The sequence below is a fragment of the Phoca vitulina genome, unplaced genomic scaffold (genome assembly GCF_004348235.1).
Source record: "Phoca vitulina isolate PV1807 unplaced genomic scaffold, GSC_HSeal_1.0 scaffold28, whole genome shotgun sequence".
Lineage (NCBI taxonomy): Eukaryota > Metazoa > Chordata > Mammalia > Carnivora > Phocidae > Phoca > Phoca vitulina.
Window position 1 is genome coordinate 10,274,223 of NW_022589731.1, and position 17,123 is coordinate 10,291,345.

The 17,123-nt window shown below is 45.9% G+C and overlaps 1 protein-coding gene across 18 annotated transcripts in view; it reads left to right on the plus strand.

Annotated features, from left to right (window-relative positions):
- Positions 1 to 17,123, plus strand: part of TCF7L2 (transcription factor 7 like 2) — a 195,020-nt gene that overhangs the window by 1,063 nt on the left and 176,834 nt on the right. For 11 of the 18 annotated variants that reach the window (XM_032423382.1, XM_032423384.1, XM_032423385.1 and 8 more), the window contains exon 3: positions 99 to 223. In XM_032423382.1, coding sequence (XP_032279273.1) covers positions 99 to 223 — 125 coding nt within the window. Of the gene's footprint in view, positions 1 to 98; positions 224 to 12,186; positions 12,256 to 17,123 lie in introns of all 18 variants that reach the window. The other 7 variants (XM_032423380.1, XM_032423383.1, XM_032423397.1 and 4 more) reach the window with 1 other exon arrangement.

Consider the following 17,123-nt stretch of genomic DNA (forward strand, 5'->3'; position numbering starts at 1 on the left):
GGGCGCCCGGCTACTTGAGGCACTTTCTAAAAAGTTTCTCCTCGCTCTCTCCCGCTCGGCGCGGCCGCCGCCGTCCCCTCGCCGCCCCGCCATGTTAGCGGCCAAGAGGCAAGATGGAGGGCTCTTTAAGGGGCCACCGTATCCCGGCTACCCCTTCATCATGATCCCCGACCTGACGAGCCCCTACCTCCCCAACGGATCGCTCTCGCCCACCGCCCGAACCGTAAGTGCCTCCGCGCCCGGGCCCCCGCCCGCTGCCCGCCCGCCCGGCCCCGCATGCGGCCCCTGCCCTGCCCCCTCCCTCCCCTCCCTCTCTCCCTCCCTCCCTCCCCGCCCCCCCTCCCCGCCTCCTCCCCTCCCCGCCTCCCCTCCCCCGCTCGCGGCCCAGGCAGCCCGAAACTCTCCAAACTTTTCTGCCTTTTGTGGACTGGATTTGTTTGCACTTCGCCATGTTCTTGCTTTCAGTTTGCTGCCTCGTGATGTTGGGGAGACCTTTCTTTCCAAGCAGGGCTTTGTTGGGTCGGGGGGAAAGAGAAGAACTTTTTTTTTTTTTTTTTGCGCTCTGATTCCCCCCTCCCCCTGTGGTGGTGGTGTTTGTTTCTTCACCCTGGGAAGATGACTGTGTGGCTCTTTCTTTTCGCTCTCTCTCTCTCTCCCTCTCTCTCTTCCTTCCCTCTTCTGTGGCGTCTTGGGTTTTCCCCGGTTAACCCCTTGGCTACCGCTGCCCCGAGTGACTGGGCTGCGCCCGACGCGCGGGGTAGAGAGTGGATTTTCCTGCAGGCGTTGGACTGGAGAAGTAGCGAGCGCGCGGAGCCCGGGGCCCTGGAGAAGCGCCTCGGCTTTCTCTTTCGGCTGGTTATTTATTTAGCTTTCTAGTGGTGATCGCTGGCTCTCAGCCCCCCTCCCCCCTTTCCCTTGGAAGGTCACGCTTCCCAGACTGGTCCCACTGCAAACTTGGGGGCTTTGGGCTGGCTTTTCTTTGGCAACCCCGCAGGGCCGCGAGCGCCCTGGGCGCGGTGGTGGGCTCGGCTGCCCGGCCCGCTGGCTGCGGGCTCTCCCGGGCCGCGCGGAACGGCGAGGCCCCTGTGACCGGGTTCTTGGTTTGTGTACAGCGGGGATGGCCTCCTCTGAGCGGACTCGATGTATTTCTAGGGAATTCTGGTGCCTTGGGGTTTATAGCCGGGTCTGCGTTCGCCAGCTTCCGAGAAGGCCCTCAGTGGGCCCTGGGGGGGTGGATCAGAGACCAGGGTTTGCCGGCCCAAGGATGTGTAGAAGGTGAGGGAGGCCAAGGGCGCCTGTCCTTCAAGGTAGTGGGCTGCTTCTCGCGGGCCACCCAACTTTGGGGGCCCCAGGGCGGTACGGCGTGCCAGCCTGCGCGGGTGCTTCCCGCAGCGTGCGTTCCGCGCCCACCCCTGACTTTTGTTAATAAGGCTCATCTCCTTCTCCGCCTGGCCTCTGCCCCCTGCCCTCGCCCTGAACCCCTCCTTCCACCCCCTCCCCCCCAGTCCCAGCCGCCTCTAAAAAGCCTGGATTGCCAATCTCTAGAAGCAACCTCTCTGGACGTTTTGCCGGGTTTCCCGGGATTGTCATTTTGCACCTTTTCTGGTTTGGTCCCCCTACCCCTTATTTACACACACTACTTTTGTTTTTTCTTTTTTGGTAACTCGAGATAGCAATTTGAAATAATGTACCCAGTGTTCAGCCGCCGTGGATTCGGTGCTAATGGCCGAGGGCTGGCCGGACGGGAGGCGATCCGATCTACAAGTGTTTTTAAGCATTAAAATATTAACTATCAGGTTTTACTTGTTTTTTGGGCCCTGGCAAAAAGGGCAAGGGCATGCCAGACCGGTCATTTTTTATGGCTAGGAAAGAGAAATAATTATCGCCCCCCCCCTTCCCTGTACCCAGGCTTCTGCATGCTTGGGAAGCTGGTAGAGCGTTTCAGCCCGACCTCCTCCTACAGGGCCAGCTCCTTCAGGCTGCAGGGGCCGGGCTGTGGGGTTAAAGCTGTAGGGGAAGCACAGACCGGTTACGTTGTATTTTTCTTGGGAGCTCGTGGGCATCTTAAACCGGGAGCATTCGGCTCAGAATCAGGGGGTTTGTGTACTAACCAACCCGACCAAGCCACATTCCAAAGTAACCCTGAGAATTTCTTACTCTCCTCCCCTCCCCCTTCGATGGATTCCTCTCTGTTATTATTTAAAAATCCACTTAGCCATCCGAAAGGCCATCTGAATATTGAGCTTTGATGGCGGGCTTCTTGGCCTTCTTGACTCTTTTCAAACTCCCAGTCTGACCGCTGGCAATCTTGCCACACTGTCGCCTACAACTTGAACAGTTGTGTTGTGCTGTAATTAGGAAACAGGGAAATTGTTAAAGGCAAATAAATGATTTCCCGGTGCGAAAAGGAAGGCTCCCAACCTTCGGTCCCCTTTGTGGGCATTATAGGAATAGACCGCTGTAGTTATTTTAATTGTGGACGTAGCGGGTGGCCTTGTGCTGTGACATCAGATCGAGTATGAGAGGACATTTCTGAACTCAGTAGGCAGTTTTGAGATTTGCATGTCAAACACCAACAGACATCTTTGTGTGTACTGCCCCTTCCTCCTTCCTCTCTGTTACCTGGGTTAGATCCTGTGCTCCAAAATTAAAGTTATTTATTTAGGCCGGTAAGCAGAGCAATAGAAATGGGGACGAGAGGCGGTTGCGTGTCACTCCTGACGTCTTCGATCAGAGGGCCAGCTTGCAATTCCAGATTTGAGACAGCTGCCGAGGGCATCTATAGGCAAGACAGGGGTCTTTTCATGCTCATCTGAAATTCTTAGTGCTTCATAGAGTGTGTTTTTGAGGGCAAGGTGTAAAGACAAACTAGCTGGATGCTTTCTTCTTTTCCCGACCCTCCTTGGTTGTGGTGTTTTTGCTACGGTTTCTGTTCCTTATTAGTGTACCTGTAAGCAGCTGCATCCTTTAAAAAAAGCAAACTCTTCGGATCCCTGATTTCTGCTTTTCTATTTAAGAATGTAAAGAATTAGGGAGTATCGTTAAATCAGCTATGATGAATAATACATTATCTCAAGAATAATGCTTTAATTGCCGAAGACGCCATAAAGCTCGATAGTAATAATTTTATTTTAAAACCGACAAAGCTTTCTGCATAACATTAATTTAGTCTTTGATATAGTAATAGGAAGGGCTTTTAAAAAGACAGATTCGAATACAAAACTACATTAAGGAGAGAGGTCTAGTTAAGTAGATGGGAAGTGATAGAACAGCAAATATTAGAACTGTGGTAACATTTGTATACTAAAGATAAGAGTATTGTTACCATATTAAAGTTGATAGGAAAAAGTAGTTTCACGTTTCTTTTTCCCTCTTGCCAAATGAGAAGTAGGAATAGGGTGGTTGCGATTCTAGTTAGGTCTGAGATTTCTTTTTAAGACTTGATAATTAGAGCTCTCGCATCTTCTTTTATCCCAAAGTTAGTTGCTTTTTAACTGAGCTGTTTGCTACTAGGTTGAACAAATAAATAAGCAGCATCTTGAATTCATTTTTGAACTTGGAATCCAGCATTTAAAAGAAACCAAGAGGGGCCTATTCATTGGGGTTTTACTTAGCCGGGCAAACATCTTCTCTTTCTGGCTTGTGAAAAATGGATGTTTTTTTCCTCACTCAAACAACATAATCCTTTCTAATACAAAAGATTTAGACCTTAGAGTGTGAAGGGTTAATGGTGGTCCTTCCCTGGTTGTCCTCTCACCCCCCACCTTCACCCCTGATTGTTTTGACAACACTTTTCAAAGTGTGACATTCCAAGCCCCTACATAACAATGTAATATTACTGTAATTACACAGGTCATTACATTTTAAATAGAGAACAATAAAATGCTTATCGCCCTGAAAAAGAACAGGTGTTCTTGCCCTTCTTTGGTATTTATGCTAATTGTTTTTCATCTCCTTCAGAAATATTTATGGCGAACATGTTTAGATTCCAATCTCAATGCAACAGTATTAATTCTGTGCTAATCTTTATAGGTTGGGGTTTAATGTCTGCAGTATGGATTATGGGCTCAACATTCACCCAATAAGTCATATTTTAATGATTATAAATTTAATGTGCCAGCGCTTTGCAGTTTGTTGAAGTTAAAGCTTTCTGAACCCCCAGAAACAAGCTATTAGGCAGCTGGGGGCCTGAAGTGCTTATCTGGAAGAAGTGTTTTTGGAAACTTTGGACTGCTTAAGGGAAGTAGCTTTTGCTGATGCCCCCTATCTGATTGAGAAAAGATTTGGAGGCAAACAATCCCGGTTCTTGCTAGGAGTTTTCCAGCTTGATTTTAATTTTACTGATACGGATTTCATTTAGAGTCACTGCTGGAAGCTGGTCAGCTTTCTGTTTCTTAGCAAGCTGTGAAAAAGTTACAGGAAGGTTTCTGGGGGCTGGCAGATCAAGAATGCTGTTCTGTTAGCAGCCCAGGATAACTGCAGTTCTGCGCGCCATTAAAAAAATATTTGCTTTAGAAAACTAGCATTTTAATAGTTGCACCAGAGGCTGTGCTTTCAAAGATTACAGTAGAAGCCTTTGCAGGTTTTGAATGCCTCCTCACATCCCACGAGGTGCCTGTGTGCATGCAGAAAGTGCCTAGATTTTCCTTGGTTGAGAAATCCGGGTGCACCTTCTCTTACACACGCACAGTGGGTAAACGAGAAGGTATCTAAGAGGATTTTACATTTTGTCAGATGTTTCACAACGGGGGCCCCCGAATCACATTAAAAATGCACTGTAGAGAAAGGACAGCTGCAAATTTTTGTGTGGACGCGTGTTTCTGGACCATGACTAAAACTCCGAGGACCTTTTCCCCAGCTGTCTGGAAGTTATGTGGAAGTTGGTTTATTGGCAGTTAAGTATGAGACAACCTGGATTTAGCAGAGGCTCTCTCCTACACAGGAAGTAGATGACATTATATTGGGGGAAGGGAGGAGGCTTTGCAGGCAAGGAGTGATTTTACTCCTTTTTTGTTTGGTTTGGTTTTTTTTAAACCATGGCGTTGCCAAATAAATAAGCACTTTCCAAGGAAGTAGGTGTAAGCTTTTTAGTCTTGGTAAGTGGAATTAGATAATATCTTTAACCGCATTTATAACTGTTCTAAGGTGACACATTTCAGAAGTTTTGAAAGGAGGGGTTGAATCAAATTCTTGGAGGCTTTTCTTTTTGAAGGGGTGTGTAATGTGGGCATCTGAGTTTCTTCTGCGAGTGAATATTGGCAACCGTGTAAGTAAATCTTCAACTCTGACTTATAATTGAGCACATTTGTGAAGGAAATGGTTAATTTTACAACCAAAGGCAAACTTGCACCTCGACAGGTCTGCTGAAAGAAATGTGCCCCAGTCCTTTGCTGGCAAGCGCCACCGGGTCATAAATCCACAGGCTTTATTTACAGCCCATAACACTTATGAATGTTAAGATATTTGACGCCACGTTGGCCTTATAATATTCAAGGTCCGCAGACATTGGCAGTAGCTCAAATTTCTCTCACTAATTACAAGCGATGAGATGGGGGGGTGGGGTGGGGGGGGAGCCCATCTCAAATGCTGCTGCCCTCCCCCCTTCCGTGACCCCCACCTCTACAATCTGAGCTTACTGAGACCGACACCCTCTCCTTTGGCAGCTGACTTGTACTTTTCCTCTAGGCTATTGTTATACACATTTATAAAGAGCACTTTCAGGGATGGAAATCCAGTGGGGGCTCTGCACAGATGCCTTTTTCAAAAGCAAAGTTGCTCTAGCTCTTTGCATCTTTCTCCTTGTCTTCTGGCTTCTCCTTTTTCTTTTTTTCTTTTTCTTTTTTTTTTTCCTTTTTGGACTGTGTTGCCTATATTGTGCATATTTCCTAGAATACTTAAAGAAACCGGATACGAGAGACTGCTCTTTAATTTATATGATGTTCCACTGAGCTCAAAGGGCAAATACACACGGTGCATAGTGCAGTAGTTAACGTGAGGACTTAAAAAAAAAAGGTGGGTGAGGAGAGTTGATTAAAGGAATTTAATGGATGAGAAAAAAAAAGTTCCCAGTTTCATTGGGGATGAGAAGGACACTCATTTGGGAAAAGTGCACTGTTAATGGGGGGAGGGGAGGAGGAGGAAACACAGAAAAGTAGCCAGCATAAATGCTTGATTAAGAAAGATTGGAAAAAATAGAAGATGGGACAAAAATTTGGGCTTGGGGGAACGGCTCAATTGAAATTGGGGATTGAAAGTTTCTTACAAGAGGTGGGAGTACCATGGCGGGGGGGGGGGTGCTGTTAAAAACTTGCTTTGCTCAGCGTAGTGGTTCCAATCCATTCCTCACCTAAAATGCTCTATCCAGCAACAGATATATGTTTCCTATCAGTTATTTGTGTGAGGGCCTGGGGGTGGGGCATCTGTGGTGGAGACCCCAAAGAGAGAAGGCCAATTATCCTGCCGATTTTAATTTATTTTTTTAAAAGTGGGCTGTTCAAGTGTGTGTGTGTGTGTGTGTGTGTGTGTGTGTGTGTGTTACAAAAGGACCACATGGTAAAGGGGGAGTGGGATTTTGAGGTGCGTGGCTAAGTGTTGAGGGGGGCCGATGGCTCTGTCATTTCTGGCCGGATCCAACCATCCAACCCAAACTTAAAGACCGAGGCTGAAAGGTTTTATTTTCCAATCAATGGAATGCAGAAACTTACTAGCCCTCAGGGACAGATATGAATCCCTTAACAGCTCATTACAAAGATGGGGCTGTGGGATCTATGAACGGGTTATCAGCCGTGGTGTTCTTTGGTTTTCCCAGGATAGGTTTTTCTTCCTTAGGCACATCTGATTTCGGGCTGGTCATTCAGCCTGTTCTTTTTATCCTCTTTTTTTTTTTTTTGTCGTGAAGTCGCCCCAAACAGTTGTGTTTCTAGGGGTGGGCATGGCTATTATTAGTGGGATCAGCTCTGAAGGAGTTAAAATTGCTCGCTAAAGTTTGGCATCATGAAAATAAATTTGAGGCCTGGTAGGCATTAACAGGGCACAGCACATTTACAGAGCTTAATTAGTACGAACTGTAATTGTTCATGGTCTGCCAGAAGAAGTAATGTTCAGGAAAAGTGGAGTCCCTTCTCTTGCAGCCTTCAGTTTGAAACCGATAAATCACTTGCATATTTGTGTAGTGATTCAAATGGAGCTAGGACCTCTCCCATCCCAACATGTGGTAAATTGTAAAGTCAATGAATTGCAGATGTAGGCTACAGTGAGATTCTCCCAAGAAAATGCAGAATGAATGGGAAAGAATGATGCTATAAATATTTACTGAGAAGATAACTAGGTCCCTGCGTGCTGGGCCAATTATGAGGTACTAAATATATTAGCAAAATGCTTAAAAAATCAGGAGGATTTGTGTGGGTCTTCGGGTGGGTTGGTTTGTTTTGGAAAGTGAAATAAAAGGCGTAATGTTACTGTCTTGTCAGTTTTATTAAAGCCCGAATCACAATGGCAAACCCAGGGAAGGACACATGAAACCCACATTAATGCAAATTAATTCGTTATGAGTTGCAGAGCTGTGACTGCTAAGTGGAGTAATGATAGGGCATCATTTTAAGAGTGTTAATGTAGCAACTTTTAATGAAAAATGCTATGTTAGGAGCATGTCTCAGCACTTTAGCCCACGTGTTTTTATATGCTAGAACTGTATTTCGTACAAGAGTAGGAAACTTGATTCACTTCATTCCCCTCTTCCCCCCCCACCCCGGTTTAAGAACTTTTATTACGTTTTGATGTTTAAAGAAAATCTTCTCGTTTTTCTTAAGAAATCAGCCCAGAAATGCCTATCACCATAACCAAGTTCAACTTTTCTCTTTTTGCACCAGATTGCAGCACTGAGTGGAAAAACAATGAATGTAGCCCCCCTGCCACCCCCCATAGACCTACATCTATAACTTTCTTGAAGTCATTTTTTTTCCCTCCTTTTCTTTCATGGAGGATTTTGGTCTCAGGCAATGTTGCAAGTCTTCTTTCCCCAAATGTGAGTAGGTGGATGTGTATGGAAGCTGTAAAAGTTAATGATCATTCTCTGACTCATAGCTGATGGTTTCAGGTTGAGGAAAAGAAAAGAAAAATTAATGAGGGTAAATAGACCTTGGATGGAACATTGAGACAGTAGGAGAGATTGTTCTTGTGTCTAAAGGCATGCGTTTTGTTGCAGCAGAATTTCTGAAGGAGAATGCCAGGAAGTGAAAAGGGGATGCCTTTGTTAAGTTGTTGTTTTAGGATGGTACAAATGTTTGGTGTCGAGATCTGGGGAGGAATGTTTAAGCCGGCATACCTACCAGTCAGTGCTGGTTTTGCTTTCCTTGTGGAAGCTAGAGCCCCCTTGGCACTTTTTGGAAGGGCAGTCCATAACCCAGAGTCCTGGTCAGAAGTTTATTTCCCATTAAATGGAAGTGGTTCGCCGCATGGGACTAGGGGTGCTGTCTGTGTCCTGAACAGGGACTGATGACCTAAGAAAAAGTCTTGGATGTACTAGCAGCAGCAAAAGTATTGTCTTTTAAGCTAATGACATGGGAATTAAGCATCAGGTGGCTCATGGTAATAGCTACAGGGTAAAAAGTGGGCCCTAAACCCCCCAAACCAAAACCTTTTAAAAGGGGAATGAATCTGGATTTTTTTTTTTCTTGAAGTAAGAAAGACAGCCAGGTGATAAAATGGAAAATAAAGCCTAGGCTCCACCTTTTCCCAATTTAGTGGAGTGAATAGGTCTAAAAAAATTAATCTTCATCACACTGGAAGTTCACTTAGTGTTGGAAAAACCAACACAGGGTTTTACTTACTTTAGTCTCCTTTGAGGATGAGATCTCTGTGGTTGAAAAAGTGGTTTTCCTTTTTGTCTCGTCTCTGGATCTCTCTGAGGTCTTGTATTTGCAACATCAAATTAAGGGCCAGTAGTAGTGATTAGAAATAAAACAAGAGACATCAAGATACGGTAATAATATGGGAAGCAGTTAATTGTCAATTGTTGGTTTTTTAATTGCCGGGGAATTGTGCAAGCCCGTGCTGAGCATCGCCCCATCTTCGTGGTTCTTCCTCTGGACAAGTGAGGGCCAGATCATCTGGGGGTGTTTGAATGGGTGGGTGGGGTTGGCCATTGTAGACAAGCACACAGGAAGGGAAGGTTTATTTTGTTGGAAGTTTCATGGGAAGGAATTAAATGAAAAGTACCCTGGAGTTCTCGTATGGTGACACCCCAGGATGCCCCAGGGAGGTACCATGGGGAGGAAACGATGCATGTCCATGGTGTAACAGCTATACTTGCTGGCAGAGGAAGTGACGCGGGGTGCTGCAGGTGACCAGGAGCAGGGCGGTCCCAGGGTTGGGGGCATGTGGGAGCCTGGTTCTTGAACTCAGTTGAGCCTGTGCTGGATCTCTCAACCTCCCTCCCCTCATCTTCCGAAAAACGAAAGGCTGCCATCTCTTGTCCTTGCCTTCCTTAGAGGTTTTTTACAGAGAGATAAATAAATTCTTGTTCCAGTCCAGCATGCCAGGTTTTTACTGGGTCCTTGTATTTTGTCTTTGTCTTAAAAAGCTAGACCATAACGAACAAGGCATCTTTGTGTTTTACGGGGAAGTCAAAAAGCCGTGGAAAGTCTATGTTTAAGAAAGTAGTATTTGGGAAAAGAGGGGGTGGAAACCCAAAGGAGTAACAAGAATATTGTAAGTCTTTGTCACTGTAGCTGGGGGAAGTTTAGCTCCCCGTGCGTCCCAACACAGTGGTTACTGGCTGGGAGTAAAGATCTGATTGGAGCCTGTGCTGTGTGTATTTCTGAGCTGGTCCAGGTTGTTCTGTGTGGCTGGACACCTGAGGAGGGAAGTTACGTTGCTTGGGGGTGTTAGGATGGGGTGTGTGTGTGTGTGTTAAATTAACTTTGTCCAGCTAGATTCTTAAGGACGTTGCAGCTGCATTTTTACTGTTTTAATTGTGGTATTCTGTCTGGGATTGTGTTGTCCGGGTGGTGATTGGACATAAGGATTAAGAATGGAACCGGACAAGTGAAAATTGAATTTGGATTAGCCACAGTTTCATTAATTTATTCATAAGACTGTGATTATATGAAATTTTGTTTCCACGACATATCCTTAGTTATCAGGTGTCCATTCAATTTTAATTGACAATCTAAGATTCCTGTGGTTACACACAGATTGCCTATAGGGGCTCTGCAGGGTTTGTGGGAAGAAAAGCTTGGACAAGTTTCCATTAAGCTCTGAATCGGACAGTTGGAAAAGAGGAGAATAAAACCCTGGTGAAAAGGGGGACACGTTGTTACTGTTGCCTCTCGACCTAGAAGGAGAACTCCCCCCCCCCCCCCCCCCCCCCCCCCCCCCGCCCGAGAGCTCCTCTCCAGCCAAGAATTCCAAACTCGCAGAGGAACCTGTCCCTAGCACAAAAGTTGTTTTAACATGATGTGGAATTGTCACAAGTTAGTGCAATCGCTGTTTCCTGACTGGCAGTTTTCACAGAAAGGACAGGGGGGCAAAGGTGCAAATTTATCTTTCTTTTTCCCCGATTCACTTGGACGAACTGTTTCTGAGTGTGTGGGGGGGCTGGGAGGGGGTGGGGCGTTACCTTCACTTGCTCAGGGTACATCTTGTGTTGTTTTAGGGAGTGTGGTTCAATCATTCTGCTTTGACAGGTAAAAGAAAAAAAATGTATTTTTTGGCCTCATCTGTATTGTGCCCCCTTTCAAACTTGATTAATATGTTTTGGGGGCAAGCAGACTCCTATATAGGCAGTGTTTTGATTGTTTATTTGGAGTAGATAAAATGATCTAAGAGCCCATTGTATGCTAAAGTGGGGACTTAGAGCCTTTCCCATGAGCAATAAAAATTTAGACTTTTTTAATTTGACTACTTTTGTGTTGTGTTTATTTTGAGTTGGTTCAAAAGTTCTTCTGTGAATTTCTTTTTTTTTTCTTTTCTTTTTGTCTTTTTTTTTTTTTTTTTCCAAAACCTGTGTGGACTGAATGATTTTTCATGCAAGGACCAAGATACAAAATAATTGGATCTGAAGCCTGCTTGCAAGCTAGCTTACATTTTGTTATAATAAGAGAGAAGTGTTCCGGCCACTGCAGTAGGACAGGAGCAGGAATAGCAGTGGTTTGGAATCATCACTGATGCCCGTTGTGTGAGGGGAGTGGGCGCGGATTTCCCAGGACCATCTAATTCCTCCTCATTTGTTCATGTATTGCAAATTGAAATGCATTTTCAGATGCTGTTGAGATCCTTTAGTGATTGGTGTATTGTTTATAAGATAAACCAGCAGATGGTGTTTGTTTTCCCCATCCGGAGGATCCCAAGATTAGCAAGTATTTTTTGAGAAAAGGAGAACTTGGTGAAGAATCTCAGTATTCTGCCCACTTCTCTGATGGGGGATCCGTAGGGCTTCAGAGCGAAAGGCCCAGGAGGCACTTAACCCTCTGTTGTGGAAAGTTGGAGGGAGCCAGGGGCGAGCATTCAGCCAGGGGCCACCGAATAGGTGGTCCTGAGAACACTCGGTGGCCTTTTGGCCGTGGTTGGCTCCCTCTTTGGGGAAGTGTGGATTCCTAGAGTGCAGGCAAGATGTTCTGGGACAGATAGCTTAGTCATTGCAAAAGAATGTATAAGGCTTCGGGGGGGCCCCGGAATTCTGCCTGCCACATATGTTTTCCCCAAAATAGAACTGTGTTTGGGAGCAAGAGCCCAGTTGTTAGAATGGTGGGGAGCTTGTACCTGTTGCAGTCTTGTGGCTTCTCAGAATCCTTTCTCACAACCTTTCCTCTTGCCTCCATGTCGCAATTCTGATGACTATTTGCAGCCCACAGTTAATTTTTCTGCAGCATCCCGCTCAGCACACTGGCTTCCTTTATGTTTTAATGGGCATCCGTCTTTCCTTTTCATGTCGTTGATTCTCACTCCTGGCCCCCTCCCCCTCCCTTTTTGCTTATTGAATAGGTGCTTTTTTTTTTTTTTAAACTTTACCTTTGATTATTATTATCATCTTATCCATAGCAACAAATAAAAATACACAGGTCTTGATTGAATGCCAAGGCTGCAGTTCAATCTAGGAAGGTTTGTCTGCTATTCATAAACTGCTTAAGATGTTTTCTTGTAGTTTGTGACATAAGCAGAACGCTTTGATTTGGTTTCTTTCTACAGCTCCATTTTCAGTCCGGGAGCACACATTACTCTGCGTACAAAACGATTGAACACCAGATTGCAATTCAGGTAGGAAATGCAAGAGATCCTGAAGCTTGAATTGTCAATATGTAGGTCTCTTGTGTCTTTTATTCTCTGCCCCTTCCCCCAATCTAGATGATGATGACGATGGTGATGGGGATGACGATGGTGATGGGGATGATGGTGGTGATGATGGCGGTGATGGGGATGATGGTGGTGATGATGATGGTGGGGATGATGGTGGTGATGGGGATGATGGTGGTGATGGGGATGATGGTGGTGATGATGGTGGTGATGTTGGTGATGACGATGGTGTGATAATGATGTTGGTGATGACGATGGTGATGGTGGTGATGGTGATGATGGTGCTGGTAATGATGGTGCTGGTAATGATGGTGCTGGTGGTGGTTGACTGGGGGAGGTGGGAAGCAAAGAAACGAACAGAAGTGCTGCCAAAATGATTTAAAGATGATGGAAAGAAAGACGAGCCTTTGTTTTTTGTTAAGTTTCTTGGTCAGGCATAATGGGCACCCAGACCCCAGCTTGGCTCTTGTTTTTGGCTTAGGGAAGAATCTTCAGTTGGGTGTAAGAGGAGGTGGCCAACTGTGAACTGGAAGCATTGGGCGGGGGGGGGGGGGGGGGGGGTGGAGAGGTGGAGGAGGCTGTGTGAGAGCCAGAGAGTTGTTTCCGGTCGATCCAAATCATGTTAAGTGGTGCTAAGAATATCGCTTTTGACCTGATAGTCCTGAAATGTTGATTTCTCTTGGACCTGTTGATATATGTCATTAAAAGTGCTGGAAGGGAGAGGTGACAGATCCCAGCTTCTGATGAGTGTCCTGTTTCCTGCTCACGTAGTACTTCCATTCTCTTAAATCCAAAGGCTAAACAAATCACGGACTAATATAGACTCCGAGCTGAACTGTTGCCAACAGAATGCAGTAGTCGAGGGAGAGCAGACTAATACAATTTTCGTCTGTCTGCCTTGCCTGGCTTTGCCAGGATGGATGTTACACATGGTGTAACTCACGGTACCAAAACTTCTTGAGGGTTCTGGTTTAACCCTTTGAAGAGAGGCTTTTGAAACCTGTTGCTGTGATGTTGAAGTCTGGCTCTAGGTCTTCTCTTCTTGGAAGTTGATGTCAGTTGGTTGACTAATTTCTGTTGTTCCATTGCACCCTATCTTGTAGTTACCCTGGCAGGTAACGTGTGTGTGTGTGTGTGTGTGTGTGTGTGTGTGTGTGTGTGGTCTCACCAGACTAGAGCCATGTCGCATCTTGGTAGCTCTGCTGTTTCAAATCTGCATCTTCCTGGATAAGACGTTCAGGCAGCCACGTGCCCCAGCTAAACTGTGAATTCCGCCCCCCCCCCCCCCCCCCCGTGAAAAGTCTGACTCAGCAGACATTTTTTGTTTCGTGGATCCCTAGTATTTTTGTACTTATTTCAAGGCAACAGTAACTTGTTTTTGAAATACTTTGTTTCTGTCTGCATTGTGCTGCTGATCTCTCTGTGTCTTTGAGGGGGGAAGGTGGGATCTTGATTTTTACCCCTCCGCCCGCCCCCAGATATTTTCAAGCCTGATGTCTTGAACGTGCTGTGCAGTTGTTCTAGCTGGCACATTTCCTAGTGGACCCTTCTTCCTTTTGATTAGCGGCGTAGTGAGTCTTGCCGCCGGAAACTGGTTTAGACTCAGGGCTTAGATGGGGAACAAGCCCAAACCCTAAGTCTTGATGAATGGAGGGATGCACAGACAAGTGTCCTGAGGCCTACCACTCTCGTGGAGCGCTGGAAGATCCTGTTGCCCGGGGTGTGGGAATTGTTGAGGTTGAATAGCATAGTGATCCCTGTCTTGGTGTGGCAAGGCTGGCTGGGGCCATGTCACTGGGAGACCAGCCGAGACCAGAGCAGCTGTTGTGTCTTTACACCCGCTGCTGAAGCGTCCCTTGTTAGACCGAGCAGGTCGTCTTTCTCCAAACCACCTGGCACGGTGCAGGCCATGTGAAGCTCTTTCTCAGGAGGAAGATGGAGTAAATTACAGACCTCATTGTTTGGAGGACTGAAACCATTACTATCCCTCCATGAACAGGTAGTATTGTTCTCCCCTGCTTCTGTTTGCTAAGGCTTGATGCCCATGTGGGCAAACAGAGAGACATTTTATTAGAGACCCAGCACCGGCATGCTCTCAGAGTTCATTCTGCCCCCCCAATCTCTGCTGGACCGGGAGGAGGCCAAGCCAAATGGCATCTAGCTGTAATTGTAGTTTGATCATCAAAGGATAAATGGCAGAAACCAGAAGAAGCAAAGGGAGAGAAGGGGAAATCTCAGACACAAAATTATTCCCTATGCATGCGGCAGCCCGACTGCAGGGTGGGGGTATAGAGATGAGGATGGTACTGCTTTGGGGTCGAGTACAGCTGACGTTTTCCCTTTGCGTCATTCTCCGATGTAAGGCTTGCACGCGGTGTGATTGTTGGGGCAGAATTTTCTTTCCCTGGAAACTTAAAACTGATTCAGCTTAATAAATACTGTATTTCAATATGAGCTGAGTGTGTTGCTCTCCTAAGCTGTATCCTAAAATAACCTCGAGGAGTATGACACCTTGCGTCACATGAGATCCATACCCCTTTCCTTTCCCATCCCCTGCAATCTCAGGCCTTGGCCAAGTTCACCGTTTATATGAATGGCCTCCGAGTGATTCTGTAGCCATGTCTCGTTCTTGGGAAAAGTTTGGACACAATGTCAATTGCTGTTTTGGGATCTTCCCCGCTTTTTGACAATCTCCTAACTCCTCTCAACTTCGGAAAGACAAGAGTAGCACAAATGGCCATATTCTCCCTAAGTGGTTAACACAAATCTAACTGGAATGACAATTAACAGGCCTTAAAAAAAAAAAAAAGACATAGTTATTTAGCTCTACTGACTTTTAAAAAGTTTTATTGAAGTATAATGTAAGTATAGCACAGTACATAGATCTTTGGTGGAGAGATGGATGAACTTTTACGTGCGTGAACATGCATGAAACCATCACCCCGGCCAATATATCGAGTGGAGTTGGAACAGTTTTTCTGTATAGGGCCAGATAGTAAATATTTGAGGCTTTGCAGGCCATATGGTCTCTATGGCAGCTACTCGACTCTGGCCATTGTGGTGCAAAAACAACTAAAAATAATACCTAAAGGAATAGATGTGGCCTTGTCCCAATAAAACTTTATTTATAAAATCAGACAGTGGCTGGATTTGGCCCACAGACTGTAGTTTGCTGGCCCCTGCGAGAATATTACCAACCTCCCAGAAGTCTCGCTTGTTTCCCTCCCTTCCCAGTCATCTGCCACCCCCTCCCCCCCACTCCCAAATCTCACCACGGAATAGCTCTATCTATTGCCGTGGATTAGTTGTACCTGTTTTTTAGCTTCACTGAAGTGTGATTGTGCAGAATGGATTGTCTCATGTCTGGCCCCACTCAGCATTATGTCTGAGTTATATTCCTGTTACTGTATGTAGCAATAGTCTGCTCTTTTTTTTTAAATTGCCATTAGTATTCAACTAGGAGTATGACACAATGCACACATCCTTTCTGTGTTATTGGATTTTTGGATTGTCTCCAATTTTCTGCTTTTATGAATAAGGTCCTAGTAACATTCTCAGCCTCATCTTTCGGAGGAATATGTGTGTCCGTTTCTGTTCTTCATATCCAAGAGTGGCCTTGGGGAGGCATGGGGTAGCGTGTGTTTAGCTTTGCATCGATTTTTTGAGAGAGGTTTGAATGCCGGATTTCAGGTGTCGTCACCGAAATGCCTTGGCTGAGTGGTTGTAGGTATGTGGGTGATACAGAAGAGGAGAGCAGTAAAGTGAGCTAGGTGTGGTCAGAGGCCAGTTTGCCTTCACACAGCCGCTTGGCTTTTGGCCCCAGTTCCTAGGAACTCCTCCCACTGTCTCCATTAACCTGGGAAGATTTTGCAGGCTGAATGCAGAGGTGGACCCATACACTGCAGGTGCCTCCCAGAGAATGTGGATGAGTGTTTAGGCATCCCTGTTGCCTCCCTGAAGACCTCTCTTCCGAGACTCCTCCACTCATCATTATTCCAGCCCGAAGAGCAGTGTTGTAATCAAGGTCAAGACCCACAGAAGATATTTCCCTTGGTTTTCAGAAGGGCTACTTCAGAACCAATTAAGCCTTTGTTTTAAGAGTATTTTGGCCAAAGGTTGATGTTTTAACACCAAGTCAGATGTGATTTAGGAAAAAATAACTTCACACACAACAAAAACAAACTGTGTAGACCTTTCATGGTTGTTTTTCTTTTAAGATGTGAAGTGGTTTGTGTGTGTGTGTGTGTGTATGTGTGTGTTCGCGCGCGCGCATGCATGCATGCACACGCTTGTGTGTGTGCGCAAAGACAACCAGGAGAGGCTCCAGAAGAAATGGACCATTTTATTTGTTTACACAGCTGAGCGGTGGAGACTTTGCAGTGGGTGTTGCTTTGCCTCTTGTCCTCAGGCTTTTGCAAGTTCCCATCTGAGCTTTACCAAAGCATATCCTTTCTGCTTGGTCTTAGCACTCACCTGCCATGACTCAGTAAGGCCCCAAGGACCCTCCTCCGGGGCCGGGGTGCTTTCTGGAGTCAAGGAGGGAAGGGTAGAAACTGCAGAGTGGCCCCATATTGGCCCCTTATTCCTGGATATGAACTTGATGTTTAGTCTTGTCCATGTCTTAAAATCGTTAAGATTCCAGATGTACTGCAGGTTGCAGTCTGTCTCCTTGCCCAGGTAGACCCTTGGCATTTGTGTTAAAAATGGCCAGAGGTTAGTACCAGTGGATTTGGCCAGGATGTTTGCAGTAACGCAATTCCTGTATCTTGATGGCAGTCTCTTGTGTTCTTTGCCTGTCCTGTTGTCACAGGTTCCATGGCCTTTCAGTTCTT